We start from the raw sequence: 23221 nt of genomic DNA, 5'->3' as shown, positions 1-23221 counted from the left end.
ATAAATAAATAAAATATATTTTAAAAAAATCATAGTTTTATAGTTTTATGTGAATATAGATTTTATAGTTTTAGATCTTATATTTAAATATCAGATCAATTCTTACTTAATTCTTCCTTTTTTGTATATTGTATGAGGTAGAGGTCCAAATTATCTTTTGCAGCTGAATATTGAAAAAAAGTATTCTTTTCCTATTGAATGGCCTCGGCACTCTTGTCAAAAAGCAAGTGACCAAGAATGTATGGATTATTTTGGATTCTCAATTCTATCCCATGATCTACATATTCATCCTCATGCTAGGACAACAATTTTAATTACTGTCATTTTGTAACAAGTTTTGAAATTCGGGAAGTGTTGAGTGCTCCAACATGGTTCTTCTTTCTCAAAAATTTCTGGCCATTCTGGGCTCATTGCTATTCTCTACAACTTTTAAAATCAGCATTTCCATTTCTGCAAATAAAGATTGTTGGGATTTGGTGAGGATCACATTGAATCTGTAGATCACTTTGGGAACTATTGCTGTTTTAACAATATTTAACGTTCCAGTCCTTGAACACAGGGCATCTTTCTATTTATTTACATCTTCAATTTCTTTCAGCTACATTTCATTCAGTGTGTAAGTCTTGTACCCTCTAGGTTACATTTATTCTTAAGTGCTTTATCATTTTGATGTTATTCTAAATGGAGTTTCACTACAAACATAACTTCAAGGAATTATTATTAGTAGTAAAAGTCAAAGACAAAAAAATGGGAAAAAAAATAAAAGAAAACAATGACAGAGAATAAAAAGCTGTCTACTGCTATTGGCATTCAGTTTGAAATTTTCCCCGCATTTCAGTGGTCTACTTTTGGACTTATCAAATAAAGTGTATTCTCTTTTAAAGTAAAACAGTAACTTTTTAATTTGTGTATTGATTTTAGAGGGAGATTAAGGAGGGGAGAGAGAGAGAGAGAAAGAATCTATGTGAGAGAGAAACATCTTGGTTGTCTCCCATATGCACCTCAACTAGAAACTGAACCCTCAACATTTTTGGTTTATGGGACAAGGCTCCAACCAACTGAGCCACATCCTCCAGGGCAAAAATAATACATTTTATTATACTTTCTACTTTTCTCTAATTCACTCACCCCAAAACACACATACACCTAAACATACATATACAATGTGCACTTGACAGTCTGTGAGGGGTGGCAGTGTTCTAATGACTTACGTAAGTTCACTATCTAATATAATTGTTTGAGAACCTGGGTTCTCCTTTTGCTTGAAACATAATGAGAAAACATTAGGTAGTGTATAAGAACTCACCTGTCACATAAAGAGTTATTGAGAAGCTTTCAAGGAGTCCAGACAAAACATTTGCAGAGCAGCGGTATGATCCATTGTCACTAGCCTGTGCTTGATCAAAATACAGAAGATAAACCCTAGTATTTTTCCTTTCATCCCACTTCATTTTTGTATGAGGTGTTTGCACAAGAGGTGGACACTTTTCTCCTTCAATCTTGCACCAGGTTGCATTTTGTACATTAGCACAGATATCCACAGGGCATTCCAGGTGAAATGATTTCCCTCTAAAGGCTTCATACACGGAATCTCTCTCAATATGAATATGTGGATCACATAATTTTTCCCCTGAAAGATGAAAACAAAATTAAAATCAATCTGTTCTAGAAGGACCAGATATTTACCACTTCAACAGTTTTTGCCGAATATTTATCCAGCATGATTCTATAATTTTTTGAGATAATATTTTCCAGCACTTAAGCCTCACTATCAGAGTATATGGCATGTGGTAAGCACATGATAACAATTTGTTAAAAACAAATCATTTCACTTGTTCAATAATATTATAAATTTCCAAAATATTATATAATTCCAAAAATTTGTTATCTAATTATATTTTAGTTTATTTTCACTTACTTTATGATTTTATAGCTACTTTAACAGGTAGTAAATAATAACAGCATCTTTTGTCAATTACTTATTAAATTCTCAGGGCTCTTTGAAATGCCCTGAGTACTTTAAAAAGTACTAGCACAAGTACTTTAATTCATTTAACCCTCACAACAAAAATAATATATGACGGTGATTTTCATAAGAGGCACACTTGTGTGCAGCAATAATTTTAAACACATAACACCTGACTGTTTAATCAAGGGCACTGACTTCCCTTAGGTTGTCAAATTTAAAAATAGACAACATCCAATATTCGATAGCCATTGGTGTGAATGAATCAAAATTATACCTGTTTTTTTCAGATTGGCAAAAATATATATATATTGTGGTGTGCTGCAGAATTTTAGTAATTAGTTTATGTGTGCCATGAGATGAAACAGGTTGAAATTGCTAATATATGTTTTTTATTTATATTTTATTCTTTATGCTATTACAGTTATTCTGATTTCCCCTTCTTCTTCCCCTTCTACCTTGCATCTCCCACTCCCTCAGACAATCCACACACTTTGTTCAGGTCCATCGGTGATGCATTAATAAGTTTTTTGGCTACTCTATTTTTACCTACACTGTACTTAACACCCTCATCACTATTCTGTAACTACCAACTGGTACTTCTTAATCCCCTCACCTCTTCACCTAATCCTTCCCATTCCTCTCCCAATGGGCAACCATCAAAATACTCTCCACATCCATGATTCTGTCTTTTTTCTTATGGATTGCTTAGTTTGCTTATAGATTCAATTGGTGATCGATATGTATTTATTACCATTTTATTGTTCCTAGTTTTCATCTTTTTTAAAAATAAGCCCCTTTAACATTTTCCGTAATAATGGTTTGGTGATGAGTAATGCCTTTAGTGTTTTCTTGTCTGGGAGGCTCTTTATCTACTGTTTGATTCTAAATGATAGCTTTGCTGGGTAGAGCAATCTCAGCTGTAGGTCCCTGCTTTTCATGACTTTGAATATTTCTTGCCAAACCCTTCTAACCTGCAGAGTTTCTTTTGAGAAATTAGCTGATAGTCTTTTGAAAACTCCCCTGGAGGTAACAAGCTGCTTTTGTCTTGCTGCTTTTAAAATTCTCTCTTTATCTTTATCCTTTGGCGTTTTAATTATAATGTGTCTTGGAGAGGGCCTTTTTGCATCCATCTATTTTGGGACTCTCTGTGGAACCTAGACTTGTACATCTATTTCCTTCACCAAATTAAGAAAGTTTTGTTTCATTATTTTTTCAAATAAATTTCCAAATTTTTCTTTTTCCTTTTTCCTTCTAGAACACCTATGATGCCAATGTTGGAATGCTTGACGTTGTCCCAGAGGCTTCCTACACTACCCTAATTTTTTTGGATTCTTTTCCCTTGTTGTTGTGCATGGTTGTTTTTTGCTTCCTTATGTTCCAAATCACTGATTTGAATCTCAGCTTCATTCACTCTACTGTTGTTTCCCTGCAAATTGTTCTTTATTGTAATTAGTGCATCCTTCATTTCTGACTGGGTCACTTTTATGCTGCTGAGGTCCTAAGTTCCTTGACCATCCTTATAACCAGTGTTTTGAACTCTGTATCTGATAGATTTCTTATCTCCATTTTGTTTAGTTCTTTTTCTGGAGTTTTATTCTGTTCTTTTATGTGGGCCATGATTCTTTATCTCCTCATTTTGGCAGCCTTATTGTGTTTGTTTCTAAGTATTATGTACAGTTGCTTTGACTCCATATCTTGGTAGTGTGGCCTAGTATAGTCAGTGTCCTGTAGGGTCCAGTGGCACAGCTTCCCCTATCACCCAAACCGGGTAGTTGAGGTGCACTCTCATGTGGGGTGAGTATATTCTCCTCTTGTAGTTGAGCCTTGATTGTTCTTGGCAGATCGGTGGGAGAGATTTACCCAGGCCAGTCAGCTTCAAAGACTAGCTGTGAACACTGACCACCAACCTCTGCCATCCATGGAGGATCAGCTGTTCAGGGACAGGGTGGTAGTACTATGATGTGGTCTGTAGGTGTGCGTGCTCTGGGGTTTACCTAGTGATGCAGGCCAAGGTTAGCTCCCACCTGTGTTCTGCCCGGAGCCACCCTGCATGAGCTATAAAGCAATCTGAGATGGCTGCTACTTGTGCTGGGCTTAGAGGTTCCCAGGCAAAGCCCAAGTGATCCAAAGCTGGCTGCTGCTAGTGCCAGGTATGAGGCCACTTAGCAAGAAGTACAAGTCGGAGGGCTCCCTGAGGCCAGCTGTTGCTTGTTTGAGAGGATTTAGGAAGTTTTGAAGCATGAACCCAGACCAGACACTCATATGGAAAAGTCATTGTTAAAAGTGTGGGCCTATAAGTTGGGTGGGACTGAGTCTCAGGGAATCTTCAGGGCAGGGTAAACAATGTTAGCCAGGTTGATGGAGTCTCAGGTATGGTGTCTTCCTGTGGGCTCTGTGGCTCTATGGGGGGAGGGCTAGAAGAGGGACAATGGCTTCTGCCCACCGTTTTGCCTGGGAGAAAGCTCTACCCAGCTCTTGCCCTGATACCAGACACTTCAGTTCTTCCCCATATGCCACTGGTGCCTCTTATGCTGCTACCCCAGTGCTGGAGGTCAGAGGTAGTGAGTCTGAATAAGGCTGTGTGAGGGTTTTAAGAGGGACTCTAGAACTTTCTCCCATTGACTCAATCCCTGTTGGTATTTTTCCACCAGAAGTTATGGAGATTTATCTTCCTGGCACTGGAACCCTGGGATGGGGGGGTCTGGTGTGGGTCTGAGACTCCTTGCTCCCAAGATATTTCTCCCAAATTTTTATCCACCACGCATGAACATGGAGCCAGCTCTGCCCCTCTTATCAGTCTGCATGGATGTGGTTTTTTAATTCTGTAGTTGTTGGACTTCCATTCAACTCGATTTCTGATGGCTCTGAGTGATGATTGCTCTTTACTGTAGTTGTAATTTTGATGGAGTTGTGTGAGGCGGTGCACCGTGTTTACCTACACCTCCATCTTGAATGGAAGTCCCCAGTAATATATGTTATTATGGCCGTGCATTGTCCATACTACTTTACCTAGCACAATGTTCCACCTCCTTTCTATCTCCTTGCTGTCATGAATATGCTCATTCTTAGCTATTTCCTAACTAACACCCAATAAACTTCTCATAATTTCTGCTCACATATCCGCAATCCTTGCTTAGAATAAGTATCACCTGATTGAGTTTTCTCTCATCTCAGACTGAGACGAGAGACCTACAGAGACCTCTGAATGTTTATATATTTATCACTACTCTGAGATCTTAAATAAGTTCACTTAAAAACTTCCTAATTCAGTTGCTTCCAAAAATTCAGAATAAAAATGAAAGCAAATTGAAGGTCAAGTTATGAGAATGAGGTTTTAAGAAAATTGAAGAGAAAGGGCAAGATAATTTACCAAAAGGAAGTGCCAAACAATATAACACCTGGATGTGGTTAGACTTATGACAAAAAAGCAAGGAGGCAGAGGCAGAAAGAACAAGTGAAACCTTGTTTCCAGAAGTCCAATGCTCTCCCTAAGGTTATCTCAGCCTCCTAACTTCCCATTTTATTTACTTGGATAAGTTAACCATAGCTTATGAAGCCTATAACCCTGGGAAAATGGCACTATAGTTACAAAGACCTTCTTCTCTCAAGGAACTTACCATTTAATTGGTGTGACAAAATTAACTAACAACGAGGTCTCTCTTCTGAAATAAATTTTGTCTACCATTCTTTTCACTTCAACCTTACCTGGGCTAAAAGCAAGGCTCAGAGGGATCCTGCAGGAATAAACAAAATATGGTTCCTGTCAACATGGGACTTGCCTTCCAGTGGGAAAGACACTAGACCAGTGGAAGAACAGAATAACATGGTAAAGAGGTGCAAACTTTGCATGGGTGTGCAGAGGATTCACTTCAACTAGGGCCGTTGGGGCAAGGCTTAACAGAAAGGTTGTACTTGAGCTGAATTTTTAATGAATGAGTAGATCTTTGATAATTAGAGCAGCGACTGAACATAAGAGAAACTGAGAAAATGGAAGGGCAAAGACAGCAAAGCCAGGAATCTCATGGCAGTTTCATGAATTAAATCCACACTTGGATTATGGTTTTACTGAAATAGTGACATGGAGACCCCTAGTCATTTCAGAATAAATGGAATAAGCACTAGGTGGGAGAAGATTAAATTTTCTTTATCAACGGTGAGAAAATACAGATCACGATTCTTTTGGGATATTTATAAAGGTCATGAGGTAGCTAAAATTTAGAATATTCATTTGAACATGATTTGTCAAATGCTAACACACTGTGTGATATTGAGGTAGCCACCCAGACTCACTGGCACTCCATTTCTTTAAAATAAAATAAAAGGATTGGATAGCAAATAGAAGAAAATTATTACTCACCACCATCTCCTACACAGAAATACATATCCAACCTCACCTCCCTCGGTGTGTGGCCCATGCTACAAAATTACTTCTAAGGCTTACTTTCGGTCAGAATATGTTAGCTTCCCATTTAGCCATCAGGCTGTCACCCAATGCTAGTAGCACAGTTTAACATTTTTTGTAGCTTCGGCATTCTTGGACTGTATGTTAGGGGGGAGTGCATGAAGTGGAAGAGAGTTAGCTGTTCTACCTGACCACATCGCTGATTTGTAATGAAATTATGGAAACATCCCTGCAGTTTCTGTATATTCTTATCAGCAGGATGGGGACCACTGACTGCCACATTACCAGGCACACGGATTTTTCTCGAATGGAGGAATGAATAGATAAATACAGGGAGGCACTACAAGAATACTCCCTATTTATGCAAAGAAGATTTTATATCCTCTATGTCTAATGTTTATAGTGGAGGAATGATACACTGAGCTAAATGGCATGATTCTACCCTTTTTAAAATGATGAATGGTTTATTGCATACTATTTGTTATGTTACTAGAACTCTTTTGTTTATACCTTGACTCCTGGATTCAAATAAACTCAATTCTAGTTTTCCACCTGATAAGATTGTTGGCACTTCTTTTTGCTTGTCCTGAGTTGTGCATATCTATCTCATGATACTCAGGACATCCAAAGCTGTCTCTAAGGAGTTTATGTTGTCAAAACAAAACATTTTCTAAAGAGGGGTGAAGATCACATTTGCTTCTGGCTAGGGTTTATGGACCAATGTTAATTGTAACTGTTTCTGCTATTTTTGCTCCTGCTTTTTTAAAACATTCATATTTAATGGCAGGAAATCCCCAAATGCTAAAAATAACTTAAGTGCATGCAGTACAAAGATGAAGCCCCTATTATGCCCAGGCCATCAAATGATGCAATATCCTTTTTCAAATCCCTACAGATTTAGGAAGCCTCTTATTTTAAAAATTCTCATGAACCCACTAGGATACAATTAATATGTATCAATATATCCCATGACTAGGCTATATCTGGCATATCTGATGCCCAGAGTACATTTTTAACAACCCCCTCTTCTATGTAGGAACATAGTTTCAGAAATAATCATGAAATGAAACAAATAATAAAATGGACAAAAAGACACATATTCAGTGAATATTTTTCACTGAACTTTGTATAGAAAATTATGCAAGGTAAAAGATATTGAAAAATAACATAAGAATTCAAAGAAGTAAAAATGCACAACTATTTACTTAACAGTTTTTATATCTCCCTAAATAGTGTAAATTTTTTCTTTTAAATCTTTACCCAAGGATATGTTTATTTTTAGAGAGAGAGGAAGGGAGAGAGAGAAAGAGAGATGGTGTGAACTTTGATCCTTTAGTTATAGCCCAACTTATTAATTTATATAAATAATTTTCCAGCACCTAATATGTGAATTTTATTAAAACTGAAATTTCACAAAAGATAAAATTTAGGCAATTACTAAATTAGACCACTAATGTAATATTTTTTCATCTTGATTTTTTTTAAAATTTTAAAACAGTTAAGACTTTAGACTTCTGGCCAAGATAGAGGTGTAGGTAGATACACTTTGCCTCCTTGCACAACCAAAGGAAGGTCAACAACAAATTTAAAAACAAAAAAATAACCAGAACTACCAGAAAATCAAACTGTATGGAAGTCCAACAACCAAGGAGCTTAAGGAGAAGCATTCATCCAGACTGGTAGGAGGGGTGGAGGCAGGCAGCCAGGGTGGAGAAGATGAGTGCCAAGGTGGCAACTGGAGGATCAGGGCAGGCAAGGTGGTTGCTGGTGGTCCCATATTTGCATGCAAATAAACCAGGAGGAACAACTGGAGAGCAAGACAGATCATAAAACCCAGAGTCCCAGCACAGGGAAATAAAGCCTCAAAACTCTGGCTGTAAAAATCTGTGGGGATTGAAGCAGCGGGAGAAAGTCCCAGCCTCACAGGAAAGTACACTGGAGAGACCCACAGGGTTCTAGAACACACACAAAATAATACACCCAGGAATTAGCACCAGAAGGGCCCATTTCACTTGCGGGTAGTAGGGGAAGTGACTGAAAGCCAGTCGAGAGCTGAGCAAGTGGCATTTTTCTCTCTCGGACCTCTCCCCCACATACAGTGCCACAATGCAATGACCTGGGTTGCTCCACCCTGGTGATTACCTAAGCCTCCACCTCTTACTATGTAACAGACACATTGAGACAAAAAATATAGCCCAAATGAAAGAACAGATCAAAGCTCCAAAAATAGAAGTGATGAAGAGATCTGAATAGAACTCAGATGCACAGATCAAAACACTGGTAATCAGGATGTTCACAGGAATGGTTGAGTATGGTTTCAAAATAGAGGAGAAAGTGAAGGTTATACAAAATGAAATAAAGGAAAAAGTACAGGGAATCAACAGTGATGGGAAGGAAATCAGGACTCAAATCAATGGTTTGGACCAGAAGGAAGAAATAAACATTCAACCAGAAGAGAATGAAGATAAAAGAATTCCAAAAAAGTGAGGAGAGGCTTAGGAACCTCTGGGAGAACTTTAAATGTTCCAACATTCAAATCATAGTGGTGCCAGAAGGAGAAGACAGAGAGCAAGAAATTGAAAACATATTTGAAAAAATAATAAACATTGTTCCCCAATCTAGCAAAGGAAATAGACTTCCAGGAAGTTCAGGAAGCTCAGAGAGTCCCAAAGAAGTTGAACCTAAGGAAGCACACACCAAGGCACATCATAATTACATCACTCAAGATTTAAGATAAGGACAAAATCTTAAAAGCAGCAAGAGAAGAGGAAACAGTTATCTACAAAGGAGTTCCCATAAGACTATCCACTGATTTCACAAAAGAAGCTTTGCAGACACAAAATGGCTGGAAAAAAAGTATTCCAAATCATAAAAGGCAAGGACCTACACCCAAGATTACACTATCCAGCAAAGCTTTCATTTAGAATGGAAAGGCAGATAACGTGCTTCCCAGATAAGGTCAAGTTAAAGGAGTTCATCATCACCAAGCCCTTATTATATGAAATGTTAAAGGGACTTATCTAAGAAAAAGAAGATGATCAAAAATATGAACAGCAAAATGACAACAAACTCCCAATTATCAACAATGGACCCTAAAAAAAAAAAGCAAACTAAGCAAACAACTACAACAGGAAAAGAATGACAGAAATGGAGATCACATATAGGGTTATCAGTGGGGACTGGGTGGGGGGAGAATAAGAGAATGAGGAAAAATGTACAGGGAGTAAGAAGCATAAATGATAGATACAGAATAGACAGGGGGAGGTAAAGAATAGTGTGGGAAATGAGGAAGCCAAAGAACTTATGTATGACCCATGGAGATGAACTAAGGTGGGAGAACGCTGGTGGGAAGAGGGGTACAGTGTGGAGGGGAATAAAGGGGAGAAAAAATGGGACAACTGTAATAGCATAATCAACAAAATATATTTAAACAATAAAAAGATAATAATTTCAATTGTAAAAATATTAATCAATAAAACATTTCATGTATGAGTGAACTTTAGTTCACATATGAAACTATACCTGACAATATCTACAGTTTTACTGTTTCAAATTTAAACAAATAAATGGCTGCATTCAAAATGGCTGCATAGAATAAAAGAAATGAAACCTCTTAAGGAGAAAAATATTTTACCACCAATATTTTTTAGAACTCCTTGTATGTGGTGACAATTTAAAGTAGACCAACTTTTACTTGTTTTTAAATTCTTTGCTAAGTAAAATAAGCCAGGTGGTGAAAGACAAATACCATATAATCTCGCCTCTAATGGAATCTAATCAATAAAACAAACTAGCAAGCAAAATAGAACCAGAGACACTGAAATAAAGAACAAATTGATAATGATCATAGGGGAGGGGAGAGGGGGATAACAGGGCAAAGAAGGGGAGGGGTCATCAAAGAACATGTATAAAGGACCATGGACCCATGGACAAACACAAATGGGGGTGAGGATTGAATGTGGGAGGTGGGGGTGGGTAGGGCAGAGGAGAGTAGTGGGGGGAAGTGGAGACAACTATAATAGAACAACAATAAAAAAATCATCTTAAACTATAAATAAATAAATAAATACTGTAAAGACAATGTGATGGTTTCTAGTGAAAAGAGCATGCAGAAAAAGACTTGCATTGCTTCTTAATTTTCCCATTAAATTTTTTAAATTATCTTGATTATATAGTCTCTCAGAGCTTTCAAATCTCCAAGAGGCAGAGCAGCTGGGCCACTTGGAGGAGGAGGTTGAACCCCTCCTGCCCCAAGCTCCACTCTGGGACAACCCGGTCCTCCTCCCATTACCATAGCACGATACCACTATCCCCTTAGCAGCATGGGAGCCATCCCTTATCCCTTTACTGCTCCATTTTATCAGTCACCAAGTTAACTTGGTTCAGCATCTAAATTTGTTTTCACGCCACCATTTTAATTTGGGTCTTATTCTGTTTCATGTGGATTATTGTCACAGCCTACTAACTAGTCTTCTACATTCCAAACTTGGCCTTTGTCCCCTCTCTCTACTTCAATTCAGTCTCCACATTACTGTCACAGTTTGTATTCTAAAAATGAAAATTCAGTCACAAGACTTTTTGCCTAAAACCCTCCAGAGAATCTCTGATGCTCGCAGGAACATGCTCAGATTTCATTAAATGGCATTTTACCCCCTGTCTCCCACCCCACCCTCATACTCCAGCAACCCAAATTTACTTGCTGTCCCCACCCCAGTGAATGTTCCTTGTTATTTTGTGTGACATGCATCACTGTTCTATAATTAAATATGATTTCATGCATCTGTCTTCCTATCTGCTCTACAGCCCTTTTTGGTGCAAGGGTACCTGTCTGCAGGAGGAAGCGGCCTTAGAAAAGGTATGAAGGGGAAATGGCACGAGGTGCCGTCAGATGAAACAGAGGCAGTTTCGTGGAGAGAAATATCCTCTGTCATAGCTCTGACTCATGCTCTCTGTGTGCTGAGGTCACAGAGCAGATACGGCTGAGCCTTTAGAGAGGTCGGCCAAAGGCATCTCAGCATACTCTGCAGTGGTCACGCATAACCATCAAAACTAAACTAGACCTCATAACTATGCAGTGTGGAAAGGCCTGATTTGTGTTCCCTTAGGAGTGATATTAAAAATATTTAATAAGTGACACTCTGTGGTCATCCAGACACCTAGATCAACCAATCAGAAAGCCAGCCACAAACAACTGCCTGGTCTAGTGCCTTCCAGCTGAACAAGTGGAGCTGCAAGTGCAGACGTCGTCGGGAGTCGAAGAGGGTGGTAGGTCACTTGTGAAACTTACTAGCTCTTAAAAAGAAAAGGTTTGTAATTTGAGTCTGATGTGAAATACAATTTTTATTTTAAAAAACTATATGCCTTGATTATAAAAATTACTATGAGGAAAATCCCGACCAAGATTCCATTGAAAAATTCTTCCCATTGAAAATTCTGGCATATTTATGAAAAGTTCAAAATGATTATCTTCACTGAAAGAAATGATTGCCTTTAATAAATGCTGAATGTCTTACCAGAGCTAAGTCAGCATTAGAGTTAAACATAAAAATGTAACCAGATATTTTTTGAAAGACTGAAATGATTATGAAAGGTATAATATCCTAATAATTTTCTGTAACATCAACTAGGATTTCATCTTCTANTGCCCGACCCTGCTCGCTGCTGGCTCCGCCCCTCTTACCGTCCCCGTTGAACAGTTAGATGTAGTCGGACTTCCGTATAATTCAATTTTCTGTCCTTTGGTTGTGTCTTTGTTTCTCCAAACCTTTGTTGTATTCAAACTTGGTTGTGGGAGAAGGCACAGTGTTTCCACCTATGCCTCCATCTTGGCGGAAGTCCCCGGATTTCATCTTCTATCAAAAGATACTATGATAGACAACCAACCAACCAACAGATAAAAACTTCAGACACATGGTGGGGAAGCTATGGAAAGAGAGAATTCTTCAGACTCAGAAGGAAAACAGGCCTTCAGAGGATGCAGGTGGTCTGATCTGCCTAACTGCAGGGAGCTGGAGTAGTGAAGAGGAGAGGACATGTGATGACCACCAAGGAAGAGAGGCCCGTACCTCTTACCTTACAAAATGATGCAGGTTTAGTGATCCCTTGAGGCAGTGGCTTGAGCATAGTCAAGGCCAATTCATGTACAGCAACAGCAGGTGTGTAATCCTACATCAATGATTTTGGAAGAGCACCCACCTGGACGGTCTCAGAGAATTACATGCATAGCAACAGAAAGCCCTCACGACGTTCTCATCATTAGCTAGCTTCCATCAACTCACAGAATCAGAAATGTGGGTCTGCAATGGCAGAGGTAGGGGAGACACCGAAGTGACTTCAGAGACAGAAGGGAGTATGGGGGAATAATCGGGGTGAACCCAGAAGTCATTCCCATTAGGAGCACCATGGTTGCCCTGGCTGGTGTAGCTCAGTGATTGAGTGCGGGCCTGCGAACCACACGGTCGCGGTTCGATTCACAGTCAGGGTTCATTCCTGGGTTGCGGGCCAGTTCCCGGGGGGGTGGGGATGCACCAGAGGCAGCCGTACATTGGTGTTTCTCTCCTTCTCTCCTTCCCTTCCCCTCTGGAGATAAATAAAATCTTAAAAAAAAAGAGTACCATGGACAATTCTACCATCACACAGTATGCCAGCCTCACGCTAGACTTCATCTTAAAGGTCCTGAGCACCGTGCATGAACTTGACCCCCAGAATGACCTCACCTTCCTTCAAACTCACTCCAAGAAAAACAACTCCAAGAAAAACAAAATTATGTTTGCACCAGATAAAGATGATTTCCTGATTGAAATTCTGAATCTGACTGAATAAGTCACTCTCTTGGCTGCGCGTGTCATTCCTTAATTTAATGTGCCCCAAGAATAATAGTGTTAATTATGTCAACTGACTGGCAGGTGAAAATCACCTTAGAGCCTAAGCAGACAAATCAAGTGGCCAAGGTGGGCTGCAGCTCCACAGCGTCCCACCAAAACCACCCCCCTGCTGGCCAGCCACCCCTGAGTTCCCAGGAGGGCCTTCTTTCCTCAAGCCCAGGTTTTGAAGTAAGGGCTTGTACGCGGCCCACGCCCTGCTTCCTTCTGACTTTCAGTTCACTTTGCTGCCCTTGAACAGGCTGTGTTTCTTTAACTAAAAATAACTGAAATTTGAAAAAAGAATAGGCATATGTTAAAATCAGAGCTTCTATTATAAGGGGTGATCATTGTTAGTTTAAGAAAGCCCTATAAATTTATCTTAAGGGGTCTAATAAAAACCTACTGAGTCTCAGTCCCTAGAGTCAGGTGGAAAATATTCACCTACACCTACCTGAGAAGCACCACATAATGCAATATAGACAACAGACATAGAACTAGCATGCAATAACAGTTTTCTTCTCCAGGCATGTTGTCTGATACAGGTCTTTTGAGAGAAATAGGCATCTCTTTCCAGTCTAAACACACACAATAAGCAGGAGGGGGTGGGGCGCTTACCTAAGGTAAAGTTCCTTTGGCAAAAATGGAACTGAAAGTAACTTCACACCAAGAATATACATGTTATAATCCATATATATTCCATTTACTTTTTAAAAAAGACCATGAAACAGGAAAATTGAGAGAACTACTAAAATCACCTTCTATTATTATTTTCTCTTTAAAATCTCCTTATAACGATATGTGAAACCTTCCTTTAAGTTTGCTTTATAAGATATTTATTTAACATACTTTCAAGCAATTTATCCTAGGGCTAGAATTTCTCATCTTTTGATATGACTACTTGGGGGGAATTTAAAGACTATCTTTTCAATGTAGTTGCATTGTACAATTTAAGACTAAGCCATATAACTCTTGGTTTTTATCTCGTTTGGAATTATTCCAAAGTCGTTCTGTTTTAAAACAGTCATTCTAGTATTTGCCATAGTTTTGTCTAAAAGTTAGCAAAGCTTACAAAATACCAAGTGCCGTGTCTCCTCTTGAGATATTAAAGAACACGACAAGTAGAGAGCTTTAGCAATCATTAGGTCAGAGAGCACGTGGGTGGTTTGAGTCACATTTGGCGACTTGCCTCCAGAGTCCCTGCTTTATGTTAATTGCCCCTTGATGGTGAGCACACTGCGCCTGCAGAGTCCAAGTGCTATAGACCCATCCCAGATTCTCCAGACAGAAAAAACACAGATATGTGATGAAAAAAATGTTGAGTTCTTATTATGTTCTACTCACTTTTTGGTTATATATATGTGTAGTTTCATTTGAGCCTCCCAACAATTGTTTATGAGATAGTTGCTATTATTATCTTTAGGTGCGGAAAACCAAGTGTCAGAGAAACTAAGCCACTTGGTCAAGGTAACTACCAGGTGGGAGGCAGAGCCAGGACCCGGCCTCGAACCCAGGCCTGCTAACCCCAAAGCACATGTTCTTCTCTTGCAGGGAACAGTTATTCATGTGAATGAGAGCACATAGGAGGAGTTCCTAGGACTATGCTTGCTCGCAATAAACAATAAATGCCAGGTATTATATTTTTTGTATAAAATGGATTTAGAGAGGTGACACAGAAGTTGAATTACTGTCCAAGGTCACAAGGCATATAGGTGGCAGAGAGAAGAGGGAAACCCAGAAGATCTGGCTCAAGTGCCACTGCTCAGAACAATGATTCTAAACAGCTTTTACAGGCATCGGCGGTGATGGGTAAACACTGGTATGCTCACCAGGCAAACAAATGTAATACAGAAAGGCAGCATATTCCAGAGAAAAGTGTCCTTTTATCTGAGAGATGAAATTGTACAGAAATATACTAACTAGCAAAGCCAGTGTTGGTTGAGTAAAATAATCTTTGATACCTTGGCCGTGCTGCTCAGTTGTTCAGAACGTTGTTCCGTGCACCGAAAAGTTGCCAGTTCAATTCTCGCTCAGGGCACATTCCTAGGTTCTGGGTTTGATCCCCAGTTGGGGTGAGTATGGGAGACAACCAATCAATGTTTCTCTCTCTCTCTAATCAATGAAAACATGCCCTTAGATGAGGATTTTAAAAAGTTGTCTTTGGGTATTTTTCCACGTACATCTCTACCAAGTGACAAATATTCCCTTGTGCTTCTACCCTATTGGTCACTGTTTTTGTCTCTGCACAACAGAAATTCAGAGTCCTGCCCACCCTGTGGGACAAGGATGAGTATGTAGTGGATAATTTCTTAACTGATGTGTAACTATCTTTCTAGCCTAGCAAACATTTTTAGCCAATTTAATGAGCTCTCACGATGATTCACGTTGACAACTTAGAGAATAGTTCTGGCTGGGGAAGACATTGACCACTGGAAACGGGCCTGCCTTTTGGAGGTGATTGGCCCTCCACCTTGGCCACAGTGACATAAGGAAGAAAAGCAGAGCAGAAAAAGCTAAGGGGATGTCATAGAAGCTGTAGACAACAGCATCCAAGACAGACTTCAGAAACCAACGTATTTCTTTTTTTTTTTAAGATTTTATTTATTTATCTTAGAGGGGAAGGGAAGGAGAGAGAGAGAGTGAGAAATATCAATGTATGGTTGCCTCTCATGCGTCCCCTGCCGGGAACCGGGAACTGGTCTGCAACCCAGGCATGTGCCCTGACTGGGAATCGAACTGCGATTGTGTGGTTCGCAGGCCTGCGCTCAATCCACTGAGCTACACCAGCCAGGGCCCAACGTATTTCTAAATACTGCTTTGTGATAAAAGGTCAGTTGTGATGCTCAGAGTAAATGTGATTATGTGTTAGTGGAAAGACATGGCATAAGTTCAATTTCACTTCTTTCCCAGATAGTTCCTGGCCTTTCTAATATTTACATTCTGCTACAGAGATCGCACTGAGATTCACTGGCATTCTCAAAGCCCTGGAAGATACATAACAATATCTATGTGGGCAGAAACTGCCAATCCGCCCTCCCCAATGTTAATTCTCCTCCTCTAATACCATAGAAGAAGATGAAATGGGACCATGGCCACCCAGCTAGAACCTAAATGCCCCAGCCTTTCTTACACCCACTTCTGGACCATGGACTCTTTGTAATGTATTCAAGTTCCAGGTTGTGCTCTGGAGAGATACTATGAGATAAATGTGGCTGTCAGGAAGGAGGAGAGGAGTCAGAGGGCCCTACCAGCTAAGCTTGAAGCCGCCTGCAACTGGCCTAGATGGCCCCTTCAACACTCTCCTGGACTGTGTTCAAAGTGAAGTTCAAAATGCACATGTTTATATTCTGAGCATATTAAAATGATACCCCTGCTTGTGTACACATAGGCACATACACATAGGTAATTTCTTCTACAGGATAAGCCCAGAAATCAGAGTCCAGGAGAGGATACCAGAAAGGTGTATAATACCAAGCTCATTTTGAGGTAAGAGAATGGAGAATGTTAGAAATGTGAAGCCAACTGTTGTGATACAATTCAATAATACAATGTAACTCAAGTCTCATGACTCCCAAACCCTATTATCATTTCTTGGTGACTGGAGATAATAGTAGCTAATGATGTCAAGAGTTATTTACAGATGACTTTTGTAAACCCAAATAAGAGATGATTTTCTAATACTACTTTAGCGAACTCTCAAGATAATTCAATTTTGGACTAAAAGGAAAAACATTATTAACTAATCTTCTAAGTGTTAAAAAGAATTAAGTCACTCAATACTCACAACAACCGGATAAGGTCGGTATCCTTATTGTCCCCATTGTTTACAGGAGGAAACAGAACCAGAGAGCCCGGAACCGGTAAATGGTGGAGACGGGGTAGTAACCCAGGCGTTCCAGCTCTGGGGTCCCACCACTGCCTCTCCACAGAACAAAGCAAAAGGTCAATTTCATTTTTGGACCTGATCACAAATGCCTGTGAACGTTTTCTTTCAACAATTCTGAACTCTAGGCAAAGGTGACAGTCACAAATACTAGAAACCAATTCGGACAGTCCCAGTGAAGTGTGGTAGCACTTGAGTTCAAAAATACATTGACTTCAAATTACGACAGAGGAAATTCTGATGGTGGGGCAGAGGAAGCAACAGTTAATTAAAAAGCTTCTCAGTGCTTGGAAAGTCTCTTCGAGGCTGTTTTCAGCACGGAGATTAACCTTTTCACACCACAATCCAGGAAATCCTGTAGTGCAGAATGTATTCCTAGACGTTCCTATCAAAGGCAGTCGTATTTTGTGGCAGGCATTCTTAGAGCAATACTACCCAGGCATTTGGCAGAAGGCACAGCTCCATCTCCTGTGCCCATTTAAACAGGAACAAATAGCTATCACCGAAGAAATAGGCCTGATACTGACCCTGAAACTGCAAAGAATGAGAAACAGGTGCAGAGCACCTTCTGGGCTAATGTTTATGCCCTGACCCGACCCCACCATTCAGGCTGTTGGTGGTAAAGCAATGCAGTGTGTGTGAGGTGTGGAGTAGGGATCCGTGGTCTGTACTGAAGTACCACACTAGGGGCTAAAAAGGACACGGGCAAGGCTCAGGTGGAGACTTGGCCACAGCCACTGTGTTCTCAAAGGAGCCAAACTATGAGTGTCCACTGGTACTAGACCAGATTCAGACTTTTTTTCCCTCACAATAAGCAGTGATTAATAAAAGATTTTCGACAGCCTTAATTCAGGATCATATACAGTGCCGAGTGGTTGTCAGACATTAACTGCAGGGCTCCTTCCTGCTTGAAGGGGAAATCTCAGGCTGATCCGGGACTGAACAAGTGGCCCAGGCTTCACAGCTGGAGCTGCTCACCGACCACGAGGCAGGTGACTGACAGCTTCTTTAGCCGCAGCCTAGTTCTTGCCAGCATGGTCTGCCCACCTGTCCAGGAAGGGAAGGGGCTGACACTTTGACTCTTACACACTTTCCTCCAGACAGAATTTCTATGCCAGATACTGAGGTGCAGAGTGCCCCACCCCCTGAATTTTTTGTTGAGAAACACAAAAAGCAAGTAAGCATAATTTCATTATAAAGAAGGAAATCTGTAGAGAACATTACATTGTTTCCAACCTTATTCTCAGTGTAGCCTGATTCCTGGGAAGAGGCACACAGATCTCACATTGCTTTGAAGTGAAGGGCAAAAAAATTAAAGATTATTTTTAAAAACTTTGAAACTGTGCCAGTATAAAGAATTCAGTAATTAAAAATGAACTGAATTACAGGAACTTCCCAAGATATAAAGGTTAAAAGTAATATGCTTTTTAAGAAGTAGTCATCAGCTTTGTCTGGGAGAACAAATCCTAGCAAACATTCCTATGTGAACCTGTATCCTAAATTTAATGCAACTAATGCTGTGATTTGTCATCCACTATATAAGATAGCTGGCTAGGACTTAGCCCAAGGCTTTCCATTTCATTTTCCAAGTAATTTGATTCACTATGTTTTGGGTTAAATACATTGTATAGTATCTTTCATTTATTCATTTTATTTTTGCTTTAAAAACTCAACTATTTTAAATAATAACGTTAAAAACTACTTCCATTTTATTGAATTGGGGGGAAGAAAAGAATTGCTTGGTGAAAAGAATATTAGCAAAATTACTATTAAGGTTTTATTGTGTGCATTTATTGTGCCAGGTACTTTATCCATATTACTGCATTTACAGTGTCCACAGTAGGCCCATAATTTACGTACAATTATCTCTAGTTTACAAAGAAGGAAACTAAGGTAAAAAAGGATAAGAAACTTAACCAAAGTCACACAGTAAGTGGCAGAACCAGTAAATGAACCCGATTCTAACACTCCAGTTCTTTTTTGTAAGCATGTTGGGACGGGGAATGGAAATCACACCCCAATCTCAATACAGCACTGAAAAATTAGTTTATTTCATTTTACAGGGAATAATTTATACACTCTTCAAGTTGGTATAAATCCTGCTCCATAAAATTTGACTCCAGTTTTTGCTCTGTGATTGTAGGCATCTGACAGAAAGTGAAAAATGCAATCAAGCACCTAAACCCCTCGTCAACGTAACAAAAGATAACGCACAAGTAAAAACACACAAACATGAAAATACTTAGATGACTAAAGGGAAGATGTATTTTGCCCCTGGTGTGTGCTATCTTGGCACTGTGGAGACAAATGTCGAAGCACCCAGCTCCAGAATGGAAGATAACATTCTATCGGGTTTCAGGGGCTACATTTTCCAATTTAAAACCGCAGCACACAAACCGGTGAGAGTGTGTGTGCGTGTGGGGACCATGAAGTAAGATATTGGAAACCAGACCTGAGAAAATCCAAAACATCCACCAGGTATTTATAGCCCTCCCCTTTACAATAGACAGGCTCCTGTGTCGATGGAAGGGAGCAAGTGAACTCACCAGAAGGAAGAAACTGGTTGCTTGCTTACATAAAATCTTTGCAGAAATGGCCAAACATCATCTATGCAGAACCCAAGCTGTTTTCTATGTGAACTGACACCCAAGTCAGAACCATTTTCAGAGACGCAATGACAAAAAAAAAAACTCCAATCCTATATTTCCCAGCACTGTCTCAATCAGTATTCTCCAGGCACACACCCCACTGATTTTAATTAACGTGTGATTTTAATTAACATTATTCAAGAGAAACCACAAAGTCAGGTATTCAATACCTATCCTACCCCAGTGAACAAAATAACACTCACTCTACCAAGCTTCAGTTTGCAAAGAACACACTACTCACCATCAGTGTGTCATCCAGAGCAGTTTGGCTAGTTGTAGTGATACATTTGTACCTAATTACTTATAACATCTGCCCAGTTCCTTTTTTCTTACTGTCAGAACATGTTTTAAGAAAATCAGCTAAAGTGACAAATACCATTTTCTAATTTGGTTTATGTCCTGCAATGTCTCCAGTGAGCAAATCTAACCACTTGCTTTTGTCTACCATTAACCTTCACATAAATGCCACATCCTACAAGATCAGAAAGGAAAAACATTACCTCCAACACCTCCTGGAAAATGAAACAAAACCCAGTCTAAGTAGTTGCTTTACCGTCAATTCTCCAGATGCCCAGATGTGGGATTAAGAAGAGGACCCAAAACAACTTCCCAATTCCAAGCATGGCAGGCGATGTCTTCATTTCTTGTGCATGTTGGGGTGGGAACACTTCTCAGGCAGAAGGCTCCCCTTCCTCCCCCAAGTTCTTCAGGGTTGGATCAGGTTGACTACCCCAGCGACATCTGTGACCTAAAGAGAGAGGATGTAGGAGCACACAATAGGAAGATTCTGAATAGTTTGAGAAACAAAGTGAACTGCAAGAGTACGTGGTATCCTGTGGTTTTGCTTCTTGTCACACTGAGTGCTCACTTTCAAATGCTCTGATCTGCAGAGTAGCTCAGTCCCTAACTTCTCCTTCCGCTCACCACCCTTTGAGCCTCATGTTGAGGTTTTTCTCATTCAAAGTTCAATGAAATGAACCATTAAACTGTAAAGAAATCTATATTGCTGCAATCTTTAGCCTGAGAATTTAATCAAATCAAGGTCAGGAAATTCATGGTAAAAAGTACCTATGGTTAAGTATACATTTTCCCCCTTTTCATATCTTATAATTATGAAACTTCTTTTATGTGAAAGATTTTAGATTTTTCTTCCAAACATCGTGTCATGGTAAAATCAGAATGCGTATTGTCATTAAACCAGTGAAGATTTGCTTGAGGTTATGGAGAAAATGAGTGGCAGGAAGCACTTCCTCACCAGGTGAGGGAAGGCAACTGTCTTTAATCTGCAGATAAATATCAATGGAACAAGATCATTGTGAGTATTAGCTACATGTTCTCCCTAAATAATAAAGTTCTGAGCGAAATGGCATCTTGAATATCAATGAAAGGAAACTTCCATTTTCAACATTCTTCATGGGGTTATGCCTGGATAGAAAAGAAACAATAAAGGAAGAAATGGAAAAGTTGAAGATCAGATAGCGCACGGGCGATGTGGAGGCATTTTCCCCAAGGCCACTTCTAATAATTAGCTTCTAATCATACCAGCTATTTAAATTCACCCACTTGAGATTCCGAGTGAGAAATCTAGATTTCTGACATCTGTGGTCACTGACAGACGCTGGTTTTGTTCTTTTTTGTTGTTGTTAGTCGGGTTTTTCTCACAGGCTGGTGATTTTCTTTCAAGGCCAAACTTCAATGGTTTTAAGGGCATGAAGTTAAAAAACAGTTTTCATGTACTCACCGACTCAGTCAGACATTGTGCACAAGTTGGAGGCACAAATATGAATGAGTCATTGTTCCTGATTTTAAAGAGCTCAATCAACCAGTACTGTGATTTTCTAATTTAAACCTTTAGTGTTAAAACTTGAATATTCATGCGTTTTGACCACCACAGTGTAACATAAAGCAACTATACACAGCTTCTCAGAACTTCCATGACCCAGTTAACATCCTGCAAAATACTCATGAAGCATTTACACAACTCTCCTTCTGTGCTCAAGGTGAAGTGCAAACTTCTTACGGCAACTGAAGCAAGACTCATGGTCCCTTTTAAATGGTCTCAGAGGTCAAGAGCCACAAGCCATAAGCCAAAAATCTCAGGATACTGTCACAAACCAGAGAGAGGTCGTATCAAATATGTTTATCTCAGCACACAACCTTTATGATTCACTATGTTCTCATACAAAAAAGTCTATGCTAATTAGGTAAAATATGGAAAAAACCTATATGCAACAACTAATGCATTTTTTAAAAGAGATATCTGTTTTATTACATTTATCAGCATGACTGGTCCTTTATCCTTCCATAGCTGGGGACCTGAAAGCCTCGCTGTAGTCAGACCCTCCTTAAGGTTCCTACTTCTTGTCTTAATTTTAGTAAAGAAGAGCTGAAAGAAGTCTGTCTCAGACGTTTGTTAGCTCAGGAACAAGTCAATTTTGCTCTATATTTACATCTTGTCTACTAATAGAGCTTCTATTTTAAATCTGTTCTCATTATAATCACGTACCATTTAATCAGAAAAGTAGATATTTATTTAAAAGTGCAAATTTAAAGAATTTACTACGTCCTTAAAAGTGATTGCATTATATATTATAAACAATTTAAAACATGAACTTATCTCTAATTTTGTGGTGAAAGGCAAAAGGCAAAGTATAATTTGGCATCTTCAAATTCATTTTGCAGGCATTTTAGGAGCTAATTGCAGGGCAAATTCTTCAATTCACTTACAGATTAACTTGCTTTCATGAATAGTAACAGCTGCACTTTCTCTAGCATTTTTACCCCAGGGTGATCAGAGAAACAGCAACCACAAAACAAGAAGCTGAGTCCAGGGGAGGTCTCGCCACTGACATTAGACATTGGCCCAAAGGGATGAATCTTGGTTCTGAATTTCTAACACCCCCAAAACATTGTATAGCTTTTTCCATAAATGGAATCCAGCATTTAAAACCTTTCCCGTTGTTTGGTGTCAATTGTTTCTGTATTTCAGAATAAGCCTGGACACTTTCATAAACTGGGTATGATTCCTGTATCTCATCCACATTCATTGAATCTGAATCTTACAGGATTGAGGCCGAATATCCCTATTTTAAAGAAATCTCCTAAAGTGATTCTGATTCAGTTGGTCTAAATGGATATTTAGAAACTAATTATGAATTAATTAGTTGCATTGACTTCTGAGTCATAAAAGACTTCGTATCATATCTTTGTTGCTTACTAGCTATAGGATCCTATAGATTTCCCAGATTCTTAGAGTCTCGGTAAACACAGAAATGCACTACTCAGATCCCTCTTCAAGGACAGATTTGCTCTTAACTGTGGGGAATGTAGTCAGCTTCAAGGTGTAAACTTCTTCAGGGTCTACTCAACTGAGACTCACCTTGTCCAAGGTCATGCTTTCCCATGAGAGCCTGACTCCAGGAATGGAGCAAAGAAAGTGTATAAAGAGCTGGCCATCTC

At 39.4% G+C, this 23221-nt stretch overlaps 1 protein-coding gene and 1 pseudogene across 3 annotated transcripts in view; one reads left to right on the top strand and one right to left on the bottom strand.

Moving 5' to 3' along the window:
- The window catches only part of BTLA (B and T lymphocyte associated), a 34484-nt gene extending 13825 nt beyond the window's left edge, over positions 1-20659 (bottom strand). For all 3 annotated transcript variants that reach the window (XM_037055189.1, XM_037055198.1, XM_037055210.1), the window contains exons 1-2: positions 20316-20659; positions 1307-1630 (exon numbers count right to left, since the gene is read on the bottom strand). In XM_037055189.1, the coding sequence (XP_036911084.1) occupies positions 1307-1630; positions 20316-20403 (412 nt within the window). In that variant the 5' untranslated portion in view covers positions 20404-20659. The remainder of the gene's footprint in view (positions 1-1306; positions 1631-20315) is intronic.
- LOC118993094 (dynein light chain roadblock-type 1-like) lies at positions 12673-13193 on the top strand (annotated as a pseudogene).
- Positions 20660-23221: the final 2562 nt, after the last annotated feature.

Source organism: Sturnira hondurensis, unplaced genomic scaffold (genome assembly GCF_014824575.4).
Source record: "Sturnira hondurensis isolate 20B ecotype Veracruz unplaced genomic scaffold, ASM1482457v3 Scaffold0000880, whole genome shotgun sequence".
NCBI lineage: Eukaryota > Metazoa > Chordata > Mammalia > Chiroptera > Phyllostomidae > Sturnira > Sturnira hondurensis.
This window is presented reverse-complemented; position numbering and strand designations above follow the sequence as displayed.